A 22,865-nucleotide genomic window follows, 5' to 3' on the forward strand; every position below is an offset into this window, starting at 1 on the left:
CTGCCCAGAGGTTTTTCATGGATTACTTTCACAGACCCTTTTCCCTTTTTCCTCTCTGTAGATTATCAACTCGGTGGTATTGTTGATTCTGCTGAGCGCCCTGACTGATCCTGACCAGTACCACCTAACCAGTGCTGAGTTAGGGGGTGAATTTGAATTTATGGATGATGCCAGTAAGTACAAACTGCCTAAATACTAGCACTCATTGCCCCAGCATTTATGTAACTGTCCTATCATTTCAGTAATTACTGTCCTTTAATTATTGCTTCACCTTGGTATCTTACAGATGCATTTTTATTGTGAAAGGTGTATTCACGGCACAGTTCAAACTGGTTACAGAGTAGTAACCTTATCTGCTACCTATTAGTAATCCATCTGCTCTGCTGTGTCTTGGCTTGGCAGGGGCAGAGCCAACCCTTGACATGGAGATGTTATCCCTGAGCATGATGCTGAAAGCCCCAGGGAGATTTTGCAAGACATAGGGAGTGTGTACCTATGAGTCTCTGCACCTCCCAGCACCACGTCCTGTAGTGCCTGCACACGCATAAGAACCCATATTGCTATTTATGTAACTGGCTGAATGTGTTCATTCATGTTGTACATATTTACTCATCCCCCATGTGCACATGGCACAACTTGCACAAACCTGTTGTAATAGATGCAAGTATAAATACTAACTGGATAGCCATAGGCATATTAGTGATAACACAGGCCTGCTTCCTTCTCTCACCAAAAAGCATCGTAGAAAATCTTCCAACAGAGTTTCAGGGAGGGGTGAGCCAGGCCATTTATGTCTCCTGCAAAAACCTCCTGTCTTTCACAAGTATTTCTTACTTCCATGGCTGTTTCAAATTCTTTGGTGGTGTTTGGTTTGTTGATTTGCTTTAACCGTTTAATACATAGCTAGAAAAGTTTTCCCTCAATGTGATTTTCATAAAAATGTCTGTTTATTGTCATTTCTGCTCAAAAGATTGTTACATTCAACATTTCTCACAGTAATCTGAAACAAGGTCTCCTGCTAGTTACACTGGTGTCTTGCTGCTCAGAATCACACTCATCCACAGCAAAAGGCTCTAAGTCCTTTCCTCATTCCTACTGAAGTCAATAAAAATATCAGTAGGAAAAGGAATAGCCCCACATGTGAGAAAAATAATTGCATCCATGGTGTTTCAGATCTGCTGGGTATCAGTTAAGAGATGCTTATTTCCACAAGGTCTTTAGTGCAAGTATGCCTTGAGGGTCTACATTTAATTAATAATAAGGGGCAACTGCTATTTTATTGTGTCTTCATTGGAAAACCACCTACAACTTCCAACTAAAAATCTTTTTATATAACTGGATTTAAGAAAGTAAGGACCATAGTACATACAGATGGGCTCCTGGCTGATTCTGACATATTAAAACTGACTGCCTTGTCCTAATTCTCAGAGATTAACCTTGGTAATGACTGTCTGTCAGTGTGGTTTTATATAGCCGACATCAGAGGCCTGCCAGTGCCCAAGGCTTTAAAATAGTAATTCTGTTTTGTAATGCAATAGCTGTCAGATCAAGTACTTTGGGGATTTCCATCTACACTTTGAAAATTGTATTTTCTATATTTTTTTTATCGAGGCTTCTGAAGTGAACCATGCAAGACTGTAAAAGGATGGCTTGTGGGCCAAGCAACCTCATTTCCATTCAGTAAAGGGAACATTTCACAGGCAGTTAAATTACGAATGAACATTTGAATTAATGTCTCCTTTTATTCTTTGATTCCCTCCGGTTTAATGCCTTACTGAGTAAAGGCAGCTGAATCAAGCTACTGGCTTTTATAGTTACTGGAAATAGCTGGCAGAGATAATTTTTTTTCTTTTTTTTCTTTAAGTATGACTATATTTGTTCAAATCTGAGGAAATGTTTTCTTATGAGATAAAACATCAGACAAACTTCCACATGCTCTTCTCTTGTCCTACTTTTATTTGTCTTTTTTGAAGAAATGTTTCCCAGGTTAGCTGCACATGCTGAAATTCTTAGATGTGAAACCGTGTGTGTGAAATACAGGAAGATACATCAATTTTTATGCTAATGAAGGTCCCAAAGTTGCTCTCTATAAGTACTTGTGTTGACAAATAATAATACTGGAAATACTAGTAGCTGTTATTCTCATTACTACTTCTGATGCTCCTATCTATAGCAAACAAAAAAAATGCAGACACAGAGTTTGCATATAAAATTGCCCTTTCCCTCCCTCCTCAAATAGGCTCCTTCATAAAAGATCTGAAAATGTCAGCTGGAGATAAACTTGTCAGCTGAGTCACAGCAGTGGCATTATGGCTAACCTGAAGTTCATGACAGATTTCCCTTGACTTCCAAGAAAAGAGTATTCCCCCAATATTTGTATTCATATTTATTTCTGGCTGGGCTCAGGCCTGGTTTATGGAGAATTTTCACTTTTCTGTTCCAGCAGTAGGAAAAATTCCTGCCACGTGCAGAACCAGAGCCAGTCTAGTGCAAACTGCTGGAAAATGCTGGTGCAGCATCAGTTCTTCTGTGAATGGCTGCTCAGCCTTAATTTCAGGATTTAGCATGGTTCCCAGGGCATTACCAGAGGCTCCAAAATGCCTGTTTGATTAAGCAGAGAAAGGATTTACCTGAGCACTTAAAAAAAGCCGTAGGTTATAGCTTTTCCCTTCTATTCTAGAAGAGGAAACAAGGGGGGAAAAAGTCTGCCAAGACTTGCCATGTGGCAGATGGAGGTACTGGAAGACACCAGTGTGTGTGGTTTGGCTGGGTCTCCAAGATGTACATCTGGGAGCCGGGGAATATGCTGGGCTTCCTCCTGTGCTGGATATTCAGCTGAGCCCATTTAGTCTCATCTTTCTTTTTATTATTTCCTTAGGGCCTGAGGGAGTTCATGAACAAGAAGCTGGACTAGGAAAAATTAGAAATGTGTAAGCTGCCCAATGTAATACTGCTACTGTTAAAAGATTAATAATCTCTGGGCAGGAGATGGAAAAGCCCTATAAATCATTTTGACTTCCCAGAGGGTTTCACCTGAGCCTCCTGCTCAGCTTCTCCAGATACACAGACCATGATCCTGACACGTCAACAGCCCAAACAAGCAGTGAGTGTTGCTTGGTTTTATTTACTGCCTTCACAGTGTCACAGATGTGTGTGATACTTCATAAACCATATGACAACAAGGACTGAAATTTTATGTGTGCTCTATAGAAGCTGAGGGGAACTTTGACACCAATGTCGGCAACTCAGGCCAAAAGCTGCCTGTGTCCCTGCCCTGGGATGGGCAGACGAGACGAGCAGAAGTCTCAGGGCAAGGCAGGATAATGTGATGGTCTCTCTGCCGAACATGACATGCATCCAGGGCTTAAAAAGATTAATTCAAATAGAAAAAAAATTAAAGAAACCTACAGATAGCAGGCTTGGAATTCTGTTGTGGGGTAAATGGAAATAGTAGAGTAGGTACCCTTCCTGCCCCAATCTGTCACCACTACTCCATGAGCCCCATGTCACAGGGAGGGTGAAAAATCTAGATCTCTGCCCCAGCGTAGCATATTCAGGGCTGCATCTTCCCCTCTAGTCTTATCCTCTGGAGTAAATCAGCTGGGCTTAAAGTGCAGAAAACTCTTTCCTTCTCATTGGCCTCCTTCCTTTGCCATAGAGAGAATGTCACCGCCGCATGGGTTGTGACCCAGGAGGCTGCATGGCGGCTGGCGGCAGCAGCACTGAGGTTGCACAAGCAGCCCGGAGGAGAGATCGAGGCAGTAATCCTTAGCTGGCAGTAAGGAGGCCAGGTTGCTGGATAAATAAGGCTAGAAGGGTGGGCAAAACTGCCTGAGGATTGCAGGCTGCTGATCAGCAGCTTTCTGGTCCCTGCTGTCAGAGCTGTGAGCCAGCGATTAACTCCAGGGCTGGGGCAGGTGATGAGCTGGAGGATTTGAAGTCTCCATCACTCTACACAGGTCCTGGCTCAGGGACTGGCCTGACTGGGTGCTCCCCCCTGTCCCCGCAACACCCGCCGCCAGCCTCCTCTGCAAGAGGAGAGGGGAAGGCAAAGAAATACTTGTGAGATGGGTTCAAGGGAGCTCCAGCTGCAGAGCTTGCCATGCGTGCAAGTGCCCTATGGCAGGAGCTCTGCTCAGCCCCAGCAGAATCTTCTCCCCAATGCGGCAGGATTGGAGAATCTCACTGCAAGTTATAAGAGGAAAAAACCCAACTGGTTTCTTTAAACCCAAGCAGAAAACTCAAAAAGCCATCTAGGACAATAGGCTGTATAACCACTGCGGTGGTTCAAGTACAGCCCTTCTAGCCACGAATGCCATGGAAAGTACAGCATGGCTGGAAAAAAAAATCATACACCCCTGTTAGCTTCTCATTTAATGTGCTACATATCTAGTTTCATTCTGATTAATTGAAGCCGACACAGCTCAAAAAAACCAATGAAGCCTTAAATGAGAAAGAACCAGCTTGAGCCAACTAGGACTTGGCACAACGGAACACAGCCAGAGAGGCACGGGAGAAGAGGAGCATGAGTGTGTCAGACTAGAGCTTCAATGTCAAGTTTATCGCAGTTTGCTGGGCTCTGGCTATAAACCAGTACTGCCGCTGTCACAAGCAAAGCAAGGCCTGTGACTGCTGCATCTGCTGCAAATGACAATGACAGCAGCTTCCCCTTGGATACAGTGAGTAGGTGACTGGGATTAAGAACGGACAGAATAAATACATGAGCAGTGCCTTCAAACTGATGGTTAAAATAAAAATATTGATCCAAGAGCCTCTGTTACAAGAGGTTCAATTGAGGTTAGTGGCTATAGGCAGCCATTTCCACTTCTCTCCTTTTCTTTCATTACCTTGATTGTACCTGGTCTATTCAAAATAATTCTGATTTCACAGGATGTATGTGGGCAGCCAGAGTAAATGACCACACAGGCAAAAGTGTCTGAAGGGGCTGCGGTACCTTTTATTAGTACGGGTTTGTTTTGTGGCTGGTTCTTCCTCTTGAGGGCAGAATTCAGATCACCGCTAATAAGCACAGCACACCCTTACAGCTCCTAAAAAGCTGGAGACTTGTCATGGCAATGCAGTTCAGATCCCTACGCTGAATGTTTGGATTCTCTACACAGTCAAAGAGGAGAAGGCGGTGCCTCTGAAGAGCAATTTGGGATGCACTGAGATGTCATCCCCTCCTGAATTATAAGCAGGGAGCCCAGCTGCCTCCCAATGGCATTTCCAAGCACCCACAAACCGAGCTGCATAAAGCCACCAGCTAGGAAGCAGTGAGCGCAGGGATGCAGCTAACGTCAGAGCTGGGTGCTGGTGCCTCTCCTGGGTGAGATCTGCTTATTTTGACAATAAGACAAAGATTCAAGCATTTGCACTGTGAGGAAGGACATCTGGATTCCAGACCCTCATCAGACTACAGCAGTTTAAATGTGCTTCTCCAAGTGCCCAGGAAAGGGGCCCAGCCATTAAATTAGGAAGTAGCCTGCAATAGGGCTCCTTCTGCTGCATTTGAGTCCCTATGCAATCAAAAGGACAAAATCTGGGCACAAGAGAGAGAAAGCAAGAAACCTGAAATCCAGGACACAGGCAGTGTCCTGGAAAAGGGGAGGCCTGGGTTCCCACGTCCTTAATCCTGCCATTGGTAGACACGGTACCCAAAGAGCCTGTAGCCCAGCATACATAAGCACCCTCTGGAGATGCCCTCACCAGCCAGCAACAGCTTCCTTTTGTTCATTTTTCCATCAGCTTCACAAGTCTTAGGTTCCTCTCTTCATCAAGGGCCAGCAGAAATCTGCATTAGTGCTGGCAGGAGCTCTGCACTAGTGCAAGGTTTGTGTTCCCTCTGGCGGAGGAGGATCAAGGACTGGGTCCTTTGTCTTCTACATGGATGATTACACCGGTAGGCTGGAAAAAATGACAGACAAGACTTAGTGTCTGTCATTCCTCTTTAGCCATGACCTGGGTGAACCTGCACTGCTGCATGGTGGTGGTAGGTGAAACCTGTCCACAGCTACCAGATCAGGACCTTTCATGGACTTTGATGAAGGCTCCAGGGCACCTACCCAGAACCTCATTTTGATGCAACCAGGGAGGTGGCAGGACTGTCCCATGCTGTTTAGTGCTTCTCATCATGTGCTGGAGTTAGATGTTGTGGCAACTCTTGTGATCAAATGGAGGCATCTTCACGCTTTGAATGCCTCCAGAGTCAGGCAGTGATGGGTAGTGAACAGCCTGAACAGTGTCATGGATTTGTGTGTCTCAAGTCCACCAAATGCCTCATCAAGGCAGGTAGTTTAAGTGCAGCTGGTGACAGCAATGTGAACAGCAGGTACCTCAAAAATACCGACAGAGGTGGAATCTCTAAAGTTACATCCTATATACCTTACATCCTCTCTCTTCTTTGTGCACTGGCTTAGCCTCAGAAAAGTGGTTGCAATGTTCCGTTGCACTCCCAAACTCACTATAAGGTCGAGTTCAGAAACATGCTTCTGGTATCCTGACTATGACCTGTAATATCAAGGGAAGTGTATACAAAAAGACCAAACATATGTAATTTTTGCCCCAGGATTTCCTTTCAGCTGTTCGTGGCTTAGGAACTTCTTACATCTATTGAAAAGTTAATTGAAAGCTGAGTGGCAATAGAATAAAAAGATAGGAGTCCTGTAATTACTCCAATCAAAACCTTAAAGAATATTTTCCTGCCTTTACTACTTCACCTTTCCTGACAGGTATACATTTTCATTAATAACTCTATATCTCTGTAGTATTCTTGGTTGAAATGAAAATTTTCAAGATGTTATTTCTGCTCTAAGATGCCTCTACCTGCCAGTTTTGTTTTTAAAAATTCATTTCTCCTTTTCCAGAGTTTTTAGAGATATATGAACAATGGTATACGGCAGCTATTAGTGCAAAAACAACCTGCAGTGCAGAAAAGCAGACACTTTCTGACTACAGATGTCATCATCACTCGCAAAGTAGTCTTCTTGTCAAGACTGCTCCTGATTTTTGAGAATCCTTAGAAAAATTAAACCGTTCATGGCATCTCCACAGCCTCATAGAGGCTGCAGAGGCTTGCATGGTGTAATCACTGTCTGTGCTTCTCATATTTAGGAGGTTTCCCACAAAAGCCAGAGATTTCCTCCAGCAATGGATGAATGATGCACTTGACCCCATCTCCACCCACTTCCCACCCTGCCCTTTGAGGTGCTCTGCACAACGTAGATAGCAAAATAACTGAACCAAGCTCTGAATTTATTGCAATTATTTTTGTGTGTTTCTGTTCCAGATATGTGCATTGCCACAGCAATTTCTCTTCTCATGATTCTGATCTGTGCAATGGCTACATATGGCGCATATAAGGTAATTCATTATATTCGGTGAAGACATGAATCAAGTGAACTACACAACTCTGTAGAAACAAAAATAAGAAAATTTCTTTCCAACAATTTCTTGTTTAGTTGTTTAGCTGAAAACTGAGAGAAAAAAAAAAGTCAAAGAGGCAGCAGAACTGATTGCTTAGATCAGTGGTACCCCAGGACGCCGTGCTGCAGGCAGGAAGACTGCCCAGTTGTGTTGATTGCAGTTTTAAATATGAGTAAGCTCTGGGCAAACTGTGAATTCAGAAATCTTGTACCTACCAAAGTTAAGGGGTTTTTTTCCCATTCAACTCCCAAGCCTGTGGTTTGTCCCATAACTAACCCTATTAATTAGGGGGAAAAAGTATCGTGTGGTTTCTAAATGTCCTAGTATAGTGAGTCGTGGGACTTACACCACATATATTACAGCAGCCAAACTGGCTTGGCCAACCCTTTTGGCTGAATGTCATATTTCTTTCAGCTGATTTAACACTGCATTGTGTCAAATATTCCTTAGATTTTAGTGCAGAGAGACATATATCCTGCTATTTTAACTTGTGGCTGATGAGTTTTTATTTTATTTCTTTTTTAGCAACATGCAGCTTGGATCATCCCTTTCTTCTGTTACCAGATCTTTGACTTTGCTCTCAACACGTTGGTTGCCATCAGTGTACTCGTCTATCCCAGCACAATTCAGGACTACCTCCGCCAGCTGGTAAATCACTTGATGTTCACAAACCTTTGGGGGTTTTGGGGGGAAAAAGACTGTGCAAGGTGCACTGTCTGTCCTGTATTTCTAGCCAGCAGTTTCCTGTTGACTGCCTATGCAGTCCTTGAAAAGTCCTCTCAGTCCTAGCTAGTCCATATTCAACATCCTTGCAAGGTTACAGTACTAACTCATTACAAGATTTGTGCAGAGCTCTGGAGTTTTACAGTGTTGTGGAAGCTCTCAGCACCACTTCATTTGGAATGAAGCTCATATTGCAAGACACAGGTAATAAGTAATTGCTTCTGGATTCAGAGTTATTGTGTTCTGTTGTGGTTTAACCCGGCAGGCAGCTAAAAGCCATGCAGCTGCTCACTCACTCCCCCGACACATTGGGATGCGGAACAGAATCAGAAAAAAAGTAAAATTCATGGGTTGAGATAAAGGCAGTTTAATAGGATAGAAAAAGAAGGGATAATAATGATAATGATAATAATAGTGATAAAATAATTGGAATATATAAACCAAGTGATGCACAATGCAGTTGCTCACCACCCGATGACTGATGCCCAGCCAGTTCCCAAGCAGCATTCCCCGGCCAGCTTTCCCACTAGTTTATATACTGGGCATGACGTCACATGGTATGGAATACCCCGTTGGCCAGTTTGGGTCAGCTGCCCTGGCTGTGTCCCCTCCCAACTTCTTGTGCAGCTCCCCCACCCCCCCACCCCACCTTTTTGCTGGCAGGGCAGTATGAGAAGCTGAAGCGTCCTTGACTTAGTGTAAACAATTCTTAGCAACAACTAAAACATCAGTGTATTATCAACATTCTTCTCATCCTAAATCCAAAACAGCCCTATACCAGCTACTAGGAAGAAGATTATCCCAGCCAAAACCAGGACATGTTCATATCCAGTAGCTTATTTTTGGTGCTATTTCAAGGATGTTTTGTTGCTCTTTTTAATTTATTTGGTGGGTTTAACACAGATTTCATTAGGCAGGAGTTTGATTCAATGTAGGTTTGGTTTTGCTAGGAAATATTTTTGGATTCTGACTTAGGGTCAGTTAGAGGCTCCCTTCTTGCCATGGTCTACTTTGGCCAAACATCCATAACCAGTATTGCGTAAGGTTACAAGGTATGATTGCAACCACCTAAAGTAAAGACAAGAGCCCACCCACCTTTGTCTCATCACAGGACCACATGCCATGTCCAGTAGGGTTCAGGGGGAGTTGCAGAGCTCTGGAGAAGCCAACGGTGCAGCCATCTCTGAAAATCTGCCTTGAGAACCTAAATACAGATTAGCTTGGCTGTGAACTTTGTTATGTGGATGGAAAACTAGCTAGGGCAGTATAAATAACAGGTAATGAGAAGCAGCAGGCAGATAAGTAGCCACACAAATCTGCGGGAAGAGGCAATGTGTCAAGCCAGCGGGAGCTGGGATGCATCAGGGGCCTGTTATCCTTTGCCTTATTTAATACCTGCCTGCATTCACAGCTGATGGTACACTGGAAGAGAAGCAGAGGAATAATTCAAAAGGTTCTTAGAGATACAAGTGGAAAAGAGCAAATTACGGCCATCACTTGGCGAGTGCTTGAAGCTGGCACTGCCACTGGCCGGAGCCCTCCTGCCCATCCTTCGCCTGCAGTCCCTCACTTCTGCATCGGTGCCAGCCCTGCTCTTGTGGCAGCACAAGTGTCTGTGTGGCTGCAGGTACACCCCCCCCCCTTCCCAGAGCATGAATCGTAACCAGGTTTTACTCAGTCTTGGTCACTGTGCGAGAACGTGAGGGGGACAGGAGCAGACTGGGAGATGTGCACCAAAAAGCCCCCGCTCTTCTGCTGAAAACCTGGTGTCACATCTGGAACTGGCTCACTAGAAGGGCAAAGAGCAGCTGATTCTCTCAAAATGTCTGCTAAAACATCACTGCCGTTCCTGCCGATAAAAAAATAATAGGCCCTTCTGTAGCAGAAATACAAGGAGCAGTCCTTGGAAGGTATTGGGAAGGGTGCAGCAGAGCACTTTGTGAGCCACATTCCTGCTCTGGACTGTTAAAATCTCTGGTTGCACACATCTTTGCGTGCTGTTGTAAATAATTTTCCAGACTGGTAATGAAATGCTGTAAAACTTCAGGAGTGCTAAACTGTCAGTGCTCAAAAGGGCAAGGGGGATTTCCAGGATAATTATAGGCTGATTAGCCTTACATTGCTACCAAGCAGAATAATAGCAGAAGGGCTGAGAGGAGAGTCAATTGATAAAGGATTAGACCAGAGGAATATGATTAATGACTGCCAGCACAGCTTCACGGAAAATCAGTCCTGCAGGCAAACTCATTTTCTTTCACTGACAAGATTACTGGCTTTGTCAATAAAGATGGGCAGAGGCATAACAGACTTCTGTGAGACATTTGACTTCGCAGCATGATGCTCAGAGCAACAATAAAGCACTGGATCAATAAAGGATGTATCAAATAGATTAGGAGAGGTTAGCTGGCGGACTACAAAGGGTCGTGGTCAAGCCGACCATCTGCCAATAAGTTTCTATTTTGGGTAGATGAAGGTCTCCAGGAATTGGCAGTAGATTTCATGCTCTTCCTGACTTCCATTAATAACCTTGGTACCCAAGAGGCCATTCACGAAGGCTAACATCAACCTTGGGAAAGCTTCCCCAGGCTCACTGTCTAGAGGGATCGAGTCCTCTAGCGGGAGGCTGCGAGCAGGAGCCTAACCTACCTGTTCTGGGTCACCCTCTGAAAGACCCTATCCCTGCACTGCCCAAAGTGAGCACATCTCTGCATTCCCCAGAAGCAGTACGTGTGACTTTTCCCAGCAAAATCACTTCTAATAAAACTGGTGGCTGACACAGAGATCAATGAAGAAGTAAGTAACACTAAAGATGGAGCCATTAATCAGAGGGAGCTAGACTGACTGAGAACCTGAGTTCGGTCATTAATGTGTGCTATGTTGCTAAATGCAAAGAAATGTGAAAATATGAGGAATACGGATGAGCATACGGTATGGCAACTGTACCTGGGATGCAGTGACTTTGTAAGCAGTCTAGAGAACTAAATGCCAAAACAAGAGTTCCCAGGGTTTTTGCTATTTGTAAAAACTGTTCATGGGATTTGTGGACACTAAAAACCAGCAATGAATAGTAATGGAGAGGAGACTTCCATTCTCAGTTGGTGACATAGGTTTCGTCTGTCTATTTATGGTGTCTTTATGTTGTAAAGAACAATACTTAAAAGTCAGAAAACATGCAGAAAATTTCCTCCAAAAACTATATAAAAGCTGGGTATATCATAGTATGACGAGAGACAATCAGCTTTTCCTCCTTAGTTTACTGAGAAAGGAGACCAAGAGGTGATACCATTAGCGTTTTCATATGCAGAATAGTGAGGTATTAAAAGGCTGTTTAAATTAGATGAGAGGCATAATAATAATGAGTAGCTAAAAGCTAGTCCAAGTTAAGTTGATTTAGAAACAAGGAGTTCTTTCTATTTTATCATTCACAGTGGAGGATAGTGATTCGCAAAAACTACCAAGAGGTGCGATGAATTTTGTACAGTTAATGTTACCTGTTCAACAAAGCTTTGAAGCTGGTCTGAAGCTGTTCTGCAACTGCTTTGGAGCTGTGTCTTAGCTGTGGCCCCAAGCACAAGTGGCTCAGCAGGAACCCCTCGTACCATTACCTGGAAGGGCCACATCAGTTGGCAAAAGGTTGTTGCATTTGGCTCGGAGCAAATACACTCTGTCTGAGGGACCAAAAGCGAAACGGAGCGGTGAAGATCACATCCACTGGTATCAGATACTGAGACACACAATGAAATGAAACTAAAAACAAGCTTTTCAAATTTTTAGCCACAATGCCATTAATGCAGTGTTGGCACTCAAATATTGATAAACAGGCTTGTACCCATGGACTTGTTTCCCTACCTTTTAATAATATTCATGGTAGATAGGTTTGTCATCTCAAACACCACGTTTACAGCAAGACTGTGGTTAATACCCTTGTCCCTGTAAGTGAGACCTGAGTTATGCCAGTTGGGTGTGATCCCTCCTCATGATTTATAAATAAGCCCTAGGGTCATCTTGCCCTCACCCCCTTTGCAGAGGTCTGCCAAGGTAGGCAGAAAGCAAGGGTTGTGTTTCTTCCTGGCATTCTTACAGTTTTTGTTCCTCTAAAACTGCTCTGAATTTGGGGAATGATATTTTAGGGAGCACAGCTCCATAAGGGAAGTGAAAAATCCCAATTGTTCTTCAAATCCATTATTGAATATCTGGAAGAAGGTACGCATTAGGTAATAGAATATATTTGGCAGCTTCAGAAGAACATTTTTTGCTTGCTCTAAGGTGAAAAGCCCATGTTCTTAACCATTTCTTCTTCCCCACGCTACTATCTGGCATTATGTTAATCTATTCAGTTTGGTGCACATCTTCCAGGTTTCAGTCTACCAGTGATGAGTTGCAAGCTATTGTGAAACCCTCCATGTACTTTTAGCAAGATGATAAATGAGTACCTATCAATAGGCTAGGCAGAGCCCTAGTTGAAAATGTTGCAATTGTAAAATACAGAACATTGCATTCACAGGGTATTTGGTACTGTCATCCTATACTGGATGTTTCTTTCAGAAGCGCAAGTGTCTTTGGAAACTTTTTGTTGCCTTTTAATACCTAGTTGCACACAGGTGTGCCACTTAATTCTCATAAATTGCAAGAGCATCCCGGCATGAAGGGTCATGTAAAATAAGTAGATGTTACAAATCTAGCATTTGAAATGTTGTATGGCCATCACGTCATAAAACTTTCTAAGGTTTATGTTGGACATCCTGGTCATTATCACTGTCACTAGAAAAACAAAAAAATTCACATACAGTAAATCCAGCATCTGTAAAATAAAAATCATTTTGGTTCTCGGAGCAGTAGTGGTGGTCTAAAGCAGTTTGATCTAAAGCACATTTCTTTTCTTTAGTGCCGCTAAATCTTTGATATATGGGCTTTCTAAAGCCTTCAAATTAAACACTTTATCTTCTGTCATCTGATAACAGTACATGAAATGAATTGAAGCAGAGGTGCAGAGCAGGCTAGTCTGCAACTGAGTTATGCAAACTTGTTTTTTATTTAAGTATAGGACTATTACAGTTGATCTAAAGAAATTTCAAAGTATATTAAATAGCTTTACTATGGGCCTACCTGCAATGCTGCTGTCTAACAATTCAGGTCATATTAGTCATGCTTTTAAATCCTAGGGGAAACATCTAGAGAACGTAAAAGAGATTAAACCTAAAGAAATTTTTCCTATAAACTAAAGCTTAGAAAGGGAATATCCTTTCTGACATTTTTAATGCCATTTTATAATTCCAAGGAAGAAGTACTACTAACTTCATAGCAGAGATTTAAAAATTCTACAGACACATTACTGTTTTCTTTCAGTTTTGTAAGATTCTGATACTTGGAGGATTGTAACTGTTGAATGAGAATCCACACCATCTTTTAAAGTCGATTTTTCTATGGTCCAAGGGGAAGGAAAACATGAAAGGTTATGCAAGCAGGCTGAGGGAATGAGAAAGGGCTTCAGCCTTGGACTTCTTATTCTTCTTGTGCATTTGTACAATATTGATGCAGTAGAAATATACTTTCCATGCAAGTTTTAGATTCTTTTTAAGTGTCTAATAGAGCTTTGCTATGTATAAGCAGTAATTTTTTTTAAACTGAAAGTTTACCAGGTATATTATGCATGCAGCCCTCTCCATGTCTGTGACAAAGTTATAAATGACACTTTAATTATGACTTTAGCATGCCAGTGCCACACCACTACAACTACCTCTTGTTTGTATAGAAAACTTCATCATGTCCTGCTGCAAAATCACTCCTGTATTTCCAGGCTTGATTTTTCTCACCCAGCCATATTTCAGTCTCAGCTTCATCCAACGTTGCACAACGTTTGACACTGAGCTTTTCCCAGAAGTTGCAGCACCAAGCCCGGTGCCTGGGGCCTTCCCAGCAGCAGAATTTCAACTGCTGGTCTCCCCACAGGAGAGCAAACACCCAGCACAGGAGCAGGATTTCTCTTCCCTCCTCATACACCCACATGGGTGGTTAAGCTTATCACTGCAGTCAGTGGAGGGCAATGGGCCTTTGATTCATCTGAACCACTGTTGGCACCTGTTTTCTGTGGGAGTGAAGGAGATTTTGGGAGCGGCTGCTGCCGTAGGAGGATCCCAAGGGCCTCCTGATGGCACCAGCTCCATGATGGTGCCTGCACCAGGCGAGCCCAGAGCCAGCTGAGATGCTTCCCACCATCTTTTCTGCTTCTTTGCCAAAAGCTGCACATTTTATAAATTGTTTTTCCTACTGCACTGAAGGGGTTTGTAGTTGTGAGTCAAGATCAGACTGCTCATAGGCCAGCCTCAGCAAAAGAGCATTAACGTCTTCTGGTCGGCAGGTGCCACCAGCCCCGTTAGCAAACAAAGGGAGTTTCTTCCATGCTGACCAGATGGCCCTGGACTATTCTTCACAGCCCTGAAAGCTTTCTCTCCTACACAGCATGCTGGGAAGCTCCAGGAGGGGCTGGCTTCGGTTTTCACAGCCTACACCAAGATCTCCCAGGCACTTGTGGATGGGGGTGACCACCACATGGGTGCAGCACCTACCGCCCTGCTGGGGCTTGCTTACACCTCACGTCTCTTCAGGATGGAGACACAGAAAGCTGAGCCTGAAGGGGAAAAAACTGCAGCATTTGCTCCTCACGTGCTCTCCTGGCTTGCTGCTTTCAGTGCTGAATTATTGTCTTTTCACCTGAAATGCTGCTGAGGTAAGGGAGGGCCAGGTGCTGCTCCCAGACTTGACCAGGGCTCATGGCTCCAGCAGGTGTTCCTGCTCTTTAAGGTAGCAGGAACTTTCTTGGTCATTCTCCCACCCTCCTCTTGCCCCCACGCAAACCCAAGCTGAGCTGACATCTGGAAACAGGCCGTAAGGTTATGGCCAAGACCCCAGCATGCAGTCATCTAGTCTTTGACTGGTAACTGATTCCCAAAACTCAGAGTGTAGGAAGACCAAAGCCTCACTAGGAGTTTTTTATTACATTCACAAACCAGTTTGACTAGTTTTTTAAGGGTAAGTATGTACTAAAAAATTGTTTAGGGGCAGTTTTACTGTAACTGTCTTTGACTGGACCTTCTAACCATGTGCATGGCCTCCCTCCTGCAAGCAGGAGAGCAAGCTGTGTCATTAATACTTAAATTTTCTGCATATAAGGTTTGTGTTTCTTCTTCGGTGCATCTTTTCTTGGCATATACTCTTGCTTTCTTGGTCTCTGGGTGATCGCATCCACTATATTTAGCAATAACCTTCTGTGGAAAAAAAAAAAAGAGCAACTTATTGAATTATAGCAAGCTAGTTTCCTACAAAAGCTGTACCTTGACAAAGAAGATAATGTGATAAAAACTTCAGCCACGAAATTCAGTACAGGAACAGAAACATTGCTGTCAAGAAGCAGAAAATGTGCTTATGTAACATTTATCTGCAAACAGTTACAGCTGCTGTTGATGTTAACTGCTCTGAACAGTTCATGGAAGCGCTAAATAAAGAGCAGCTGTCCAAAAAAAAGATAATTTCCTGATGCACTGGGCCGAGTGCTGGTGTAAGGGGTATTAAGGGGTTACTCTGGATTTACACCATCATCGCCAAGAATACAGTTATAGCTCGGTCTAGTTAATTGTCCTGACAAGGATGCAGAACTGGCCTGGTTAAGTAATTAGACCTGTAAGGGAAAAGGGGGTTGTGTGTGGAAGGAGCTAATGCATTCAGTTATAATGAGCTACTGTTGCAGCAGAGCTATCTTTTGTGGAGAATAGCTCTGTCTGTGAACAATGGTTTATTCTAACTGAAACAGGAACTTGTGCCTTGCAATATTTCAAAACGATTTGGAACATTCATTTTAAAGGGTGTGTTTTCTTTAAGCAATAACAAATACAGTAAAACACTCTTAGAGGTTGTTTTTCAGCCGATGCTCCTAATGTGTTTCACAACTGTAAATCACTAGAGCCTGCGCTAAGTAGGAAGATTAATTCTGTCACCTCCATTTCATGTATGAGGTAACAGAAGGACCTGGAGCACATTTTTATTTGAAATCATGACATTGCTCCCCTGTAGGACCCTTGCCTCCACAGGGCATGCACTCAGCAGCACTAACAAGTGCTCCTGGAGAAGTAGTCCAAATTTAGCCAGAATAAGACAGAGCAGAATAGACCCAATGTCTTTTGATCAAATATTTAGGTAAAAGGATCGTGCTGTCCAGCTTTTCCTGCTTTGACTTTCTGGAAGGAGCTGCCACTGGTCTTTGGCAACCAGTGCCAGTATAATGATTAGTTAATAAGTACAGAACATGCCTGCCGTTGCCCAAGATGGCAGGTTTCCTGCTGCAAAGATCCCAGAGAGATGTCCTTTGCTAGTTTGTGTCAGATACAAACCCAGTGTGCATGGAAGAAAGGACAGCCCACACCACATACAAAGCAAAATGCAAATTCCTTAGCCCTCCAGGGAACGTTTGGCAACTGAGTCTTCACAATGCCTGTTCCAGCTAAACTGACTGAAACTGGTTGCTGGTGCAGAGAGCTCCTGATTTAGTAGTTCACAGGAAGTTTTGTAAGCTGTTAATTATGGAGTGCACTAACTGAATGGCTCTTAAATGACTCGTGAGATGAACTTAGAGTGTTTTGCTTATTTTTGCTTATGCAGCCCACCAATTTTCCCTACAAAGAAGAGATTATGTCTGTGAACCCTACATGTCTGGTTGTGATTATCCTCCTCTTCATAAGTATCATTTTGGCTTTTAAGGTAAGCGCATTACTGTGTATACAGTCTACTTCTGGTCATGGGTGGAATGTCCTTGCTGGGAGGCCTGGCTTTAGAAGAGATCTGGGGAACTACAGACCAGGCAGCCTGACAGCTATACAAAGCAAAGTGATAGACGTTATGGAAAAAAAGCAGAAAATCTCATAGACAAACACATGAACATGTAGGCCACAACCAGAAAGCATAATGCTTGTAGGGGGAGCTCATGACACATAAATCCTTTGAAGGAGCGGGTCATCCAGTGGACAAGGGAGATCCTGTTGATACAAACTGCTTGGTTTTTCAAAAGGTTTTTGGCAGAGTCTTTCATCAAAAGCTTTAAAAAACACCCTAAGATGTGTAGCGACAAGAGAAAAAGTCATCTCACAGACTGAAGCTAGGAAATAGAGAATAAGGATAAATTATCAGTCTTTAAAAAGTAAGACCCATACTGTTCAGTACATTGATAAAAGATCTGGGAAGGGGAAGAAAATCTAACAACAACATTTTTTGCAGTGTCATTCAAAATACAGAAAACAATCAGCCAAGAAAGCTTTGCAGAAGGATCTCATGCCACTGAGTGACTGAGCAATGAAATGGCAGAGAAACTTAGTGGTGATAAATTCTAAGTAGTGTACACAGAGGTAGCAAAATCTTGTTTCACAGACACTGCAGTGGACTCTGAACTAAGTGTGACCACCTGAAAAAGGGATCTTGTAGCTGTAATACATAGACCTGTGAAAATATTAGCTTACTGCTCAGTTCTGGTCGAACTAGTAAATCAAATGCTAAGAATATTAAGAAAGGAATAGAAAAAACAGAAATCTAAAGATTTCTTTCTCAGTTTTGATGCCTACCAACTCTGGAACCATGCATTCACTTTTGGTGCACTATCTCAGAAAGGATATTGTAGAGCAGGTAAATAGATGCACATAATCCCTCCTGGGAGGGATAACATAAAGGACTGTCACAGCAGGCAGCAAAAAGGCACAGGGAGTGATGATTTGTTTGCTGTTATGCAAACCTCGTGGGTGAGAGGGCTGGAGGTGGCAGGTACCAGACGAAGGGAAGATGTAGCATCACCCAGTGCAGCCAGAAATGGCTCACGTGAAACCACCACACCCAGGTTCGTGGTCTAGCGAGGTCGGCCCCCACCTGCTCTGCGGGGCAGAAGTCCAGAAGGAGCTCAGAGTAAGATCAGACAAATCAAGGTATGAAAAACAACCACCTGTGGCTCAACTAGTCCCCTGAGCCTTGGGTCTCTTGGAAAGTATGGTGGTATATTTGCCTTCTTCTTGCACCCTTCTGAAAGTTTCTCACAGTGCAGTGCTGCCGTTCTTGTATTACTCATGATGGGTTTTATTTCAGAATAGTTCTTGCTCTTTATCTGCAGAGCAATTCTGCATTAGGTTAGAGAGCTCCCATAGAGCCACAGGGACACCAGGGATGTTGCTTCCAGATAGCACATTTAACAACACAAACAGGGAAAGTTATTGTGAAAAAAAGAGGTTGATTAGGTTATTGAAGCTACTTCAAAATTGAAAAAAAAAACCCAAACAACCAACAGATAGGGTATTTTAGGGTGCTGTTGGAAGTGATATTCATTTTTTTTCTGTGATTTAGAAACACAGTTTAGCCTTCTGGCTTTATACATTCACAGCCATCTCGTTGATTTTGTTTGCACCTTTAAGAAGTATGTATGAATGTAATAAATGCATAGACCTGCCAGGTGCAACAAGGGATGTGCTCTTTAAATTTCTCAGATGCAAGCATTAGCTCATTTTTACCCCAGGTGGGTCTGGTATTTCATTGACTAAGTATGGCAAGGATGTCTCCAGCTTATAAAAGAAATGCATTAAAATTGGAATGGCAAAAATACTTACTACAGAAAAAAGAAACCTAAGAAATTAACAGTGCAAAAGACTCATTTTGTTTTAAAGTGGCTAACAGATGTTTTTTCCAAGAATATATGTGGCTCATATAATGCTCATTCTAGCAACATATTGTCGTGCAAATGAGTCACAAAAAATATGACTCACACAGAAACACATGCTAAATTCCAGCTAGCATTTTCATTTGAATTTCCTGTGTTTCCAAAAGAGCTGCTATGCAGATTTATGGAATCTGCTTCATGAAAAGAAAGCTGGACACTATCAGATGCATCACACTTTATCACTGATAGACTTAACAGATGGTACCACGTTTATATACTGAAACTGAAAAGGTACTGTAGATAAAAAATATGCCTGAGCTCCCTCTCCCTCTGGAGTTTGACTACAAATAGGGAGAGAAACCAAAACACTGTAACCTAGGAAAAGCTACAGTAGGAAAAGCTGCATTCAGCTGGTGGGAAATATGAAACAGAATCACATAATTCCTCTGAAACTTTTGGCATCATGATGCTTATTTAGGGTGAAGCTACATGCAAAGGAAAACTCTATTTAGCAGAAATCAAGATATAGCAGTATTAGATGGTGGGTTTGTGCTTTGCAGTTGTGGGATTGTGAAAAGGGAAGGGGGACAAGAGAGGGTAGTAAGAAAGCGAGCCAGCTAACCACACACAAGCACTTGTCTTTTTAGTCCTTAGGATTTACTTGGATCCAAAGCAGCTAATGGATATTTCAGGCAGTTTCACAAAGAATCTTTTTCAGAGTAGACCAAGATGTGTTATTCCATTTACTGTGTTTGTCTAGAAAGTGAACCAGAGTTACATACCATGAAACATAGGTGTTTCCTATCCGGCTGAGGAAGAACATCCAGCAGCACAAATGTATTTATATACATGTACACAGGACTTCAAATGGCATATAGCCAGCACAGTGGCTTTTGAATCACGCCCTCCTCTGCATCTGGTTTGGGGAACAGGGCCTCGGTTTCCTCTGGCCAGGCCCAGCTGCTGAGACAGAACGGTTGAGGCTTCAACCGCCACCTCCCCACCGTGGGAGACGTCCCCCAGGCCCAAATGAGCTAGGCTCAGGGGACCACAAACACAACCAGAATAAGCCTTTCCCCTGGGCTGCCCTGAGCACTCTGCAGCTGCAGAGTATGGTCTCCTCTTCTTTTTGGCCCTTTCTTTTTCTGGAAAGGAGGTAGGAAGAGGTAGTTACCAGTGGGGCAATCAAAAGGTATTCCAGTTCAGTGAGACAGACTGGTCTTCAGCAAACTGAATATTAACCCTGGTCTCCACAGTATGCCTATAACCTGCGTGTACTAGGTGTCAAGCCTGGAGATGAGACCAGTCTGCATGTCCTGGTGTCCTCAGCAGATGGGAAAGGGTGATGCAGAATGAAGTTCTATGCTCACCCTGAGAGATTTCATGTCTTAGCCCAGGGGGCTGCCTCCTAGCAGGGGGAACCCTGACCCACAGCACATCGTCCCGATGTCTGCTACCTTCCCTCAGGGGCGATGGAGCAACAGTCGGGACCATGAACACAGTCCCAACAGCCAAGCTCTGATCCCTGCTCCCAGGAATGGCCAGCGCAGAGCCACGAGGTTGCCACCTCTTCCCCTAAAACCTGGGACGGGTCCCATCACTGGGCTTGCTGATAGCAGGGTACTTATAGAAGAAGCATCTCTAAAGCAGGGGTCATTTGCTTTAAATTGCATACCCCAGTGTGTGTGACTGTGTGCCAACAGATGGTGTCCTGGCCTGTATAAGGCACCATTTAAAGTGTTGCAGGCCAGTGGTTTGGTTTACCATCATTAATTCTTTTCAATCACAGCGTTTCTTTGCAGTTATAAGGAGTGGTTCTTGTACAGCCTTTTTATATTCACAAGATACATATTCTAGCACACTGAGAAGATGGATTTAATTGCAGATTTCATCAGCACAGCAACCCATTGTTTCTTCTTCTGCAGCACCAACATGTGAAATACATGTGGCCAACTGGTCTGCCATTAGCATCACTCTGAAGTCTTCATATAAATTTCAGTTTGTGTAGAAATCTTTGTCTCATTTTCACCAGTTACTGAAGACCAGCCCAGCTCTGCAAATAGAAATCCAAAGCAGCTGGAGAATAAAATGGGACTTGGTGCAGACGGCTCCTAACTCGAGGGGGCTCTGTCGGGTCTGCGGCGTTCACCCTGCACTTGCTGCCAGGGAGGGAGCTGCCCAGAGGGCTGCTGTGACCCAGATTGGCACAGACTTTTCCTTGCTGTGTTACAAGAAACAGCAGGATACGGCAGCCTCTGATTTCCACAAAGATGCTGGTCAGTCAGCTGGTCGGGCATGTGTCTGATGAGCAGAAGTCATGCAGTACATCACTGCTGTTATGCCGCTTAACAAGTGCATGTGCAATAACAACGGTGAGAGGCAGGGTTATAAAATTTTGTGGGTTTCAGTTCCTTAGGGGCTCATTTCCCACCATTTAAAGGGGAAGACTGCAAGCTAGCAGAAATAGGCACGGTGCCTGTTTCCACATTCAGCCCTTCTTGCGCACCCATCCTTTCACATGGTGGCTACTTGGGGCTGCCCCCAAAAGGTGTCTGTCAGCAGCCTGTGCTGCGGTATGTGGGAATACCACTAAGGGTGGATTAGGCTAAAGTGACTTAATGCCTTTTACGTAGGGCCTATTCCAAGTGTGAACATTTGTCTCCTGAGAGAAAAATCGATATACTTATATACTGTGTGTCCAGCCACATATTTTAAAGCATATTTTAAACCTCAGCCAAGTTTTTCAGGGAAAAAATTGGTAACTGAATCAGCAATCCAATTTAACTGTGTAACAGCATCAGTAGAAAACAACGATTAGGAACAAGTTTAAAGAAGTTACAGGTTGAGGAAAACAAGTTTCCATGACTCATGATTCTCAGGCCAGCAGCACATGTCCAAAGCACTTCAACAAGGACATGCTCCGAGCTGCCGCTGCTTTCAGCCATATGTGGGTCAGTGTCTCGGGGCCAATTACTTGGTGCGTGCTGGCTGATGACCTCTTTAACTCAAGGGCTGGAACAGACCTCACCCACTGAGAAACAGCCCGTGCACGCAGGAGCAGGGCTGATTAGAGCTAGGGCTCAGAGCTGGAAGAGCTGCAGGGGTTCATTGTGGGCTTAAATGTGTTTTATTCACCACATGTAATGGAATGGGAGCATTGAAAAACAAATCTCCCATTACATTCTTCCAGATAATACTGTATTATCTGAAATGGGGCTTCCCTCAGTTTGGATTTTGACAGAAAGAGTATAGAAATTGGTTTGTAAATAGGTAGGCTTAATGTAAAGTGTTTCTTATAAAGATGGGCTTTGTCCCCACAGAAGTGTCCTTTATTCAGTCTCTGTTCTGTACTAGCTCTTACGCCTTGCTCAGTGCGTAGTATCTGAGCATTGACAGCTACTGAACTACTTATTACTATTAATAATTAACGAAGGCATTTTATTTAATTCTGGAAAAGATGCAATTCTCCATGTATATGCCTTTACTCCACTTGTTTCAGTAGCCTGGGGCAAGTTTGCATAGCCCATAGCTTGGGCTGTAGAGGCAGTTTAACCTTCCCTTGGGACTCAGCTCACTCCAGAAGCCTTTTGCTCTCCCCATTTGATGGTCAAAAGTATTGTCAAAGTCAGCAACACCTCCAACTCATCCAGGGTCTGTAAGATGCTGTAAAGAAGAGGAAGCAAGCTTACTGGATTTCAGCCAGCTTGGCCCTGGTGGAAAAAACTCTTCCTGATCTGCAAGCAAGCCATCAGTGAGTCATGTGGCATCCTGAAAAACACAGCTCATGTGTGACAGCTCTGGAGAGGGAGGAAACACAGGGCAGCTCAAAAGGATAAGAGGCTTTTGGAAGGTCATCAGTGCAAGTGAGTCACAAAAATATGACTCACGCAGAGTGAGACATACATGCAAATCCAATCAGCCCTGGCAGTTTAATTTGCACGCGCTAAGTCTGTGAAAGAATTGCTATGCAGGACCTACTAAGTAAAAAAATAAGTTGGGCACTATTAAAACACATTGTTCTCCTCATGACTGTCGTGTG

The 22,865-nt window shown here is 43.5% G+C and overlaps 1 protein-coding gene across 1 annotated transcript in view; it reads left to right on the forward strand.

Moving 5' to 3' along the window:
* LAPTM4B (lysosomal protein transmembrane 4 beta) overlaps nt 1–22,865 on the forward strand; it is a 62,622-nt gene that overhangs the window by 16,577 nt on the left and 23,180 nt on the right. Inside the window, exons 2-5 of the mRNA XM_069779737.1 lie at nt 62–173; nt 7,286–7,359; nt 7,948–8,070; nt 16,798–16,896. Coding sequence (XP_069635838.1) covers nt 62–173; nt 7,286–7,359; nt 7,948–8,070; nt 16,798–16,896 — 408 coding nt within the window. The remainder of the gene's footprint in view (nt 1–61; nt 174–7,285; nt 7,360–7,947; nt 8,071–16,797; nt 16,897–22,865) is intronic.

The sequence above is a fragment of the Haliaeetus albicilla genome, chromosome 3 (genome assembly GCF_947461875.1).
Source record: "Haliaeetus albicilla chromosome 3, bHalAlb1.1, whole genome shotgun sequence".
Taxonomy (NCBI): domain Eukaryota; kingdom Metazoa; phylum Chordata; class Aves; order Accipitriformes; family Accipitridae; genus Haliaeetus; species Haliaeetus albicilla.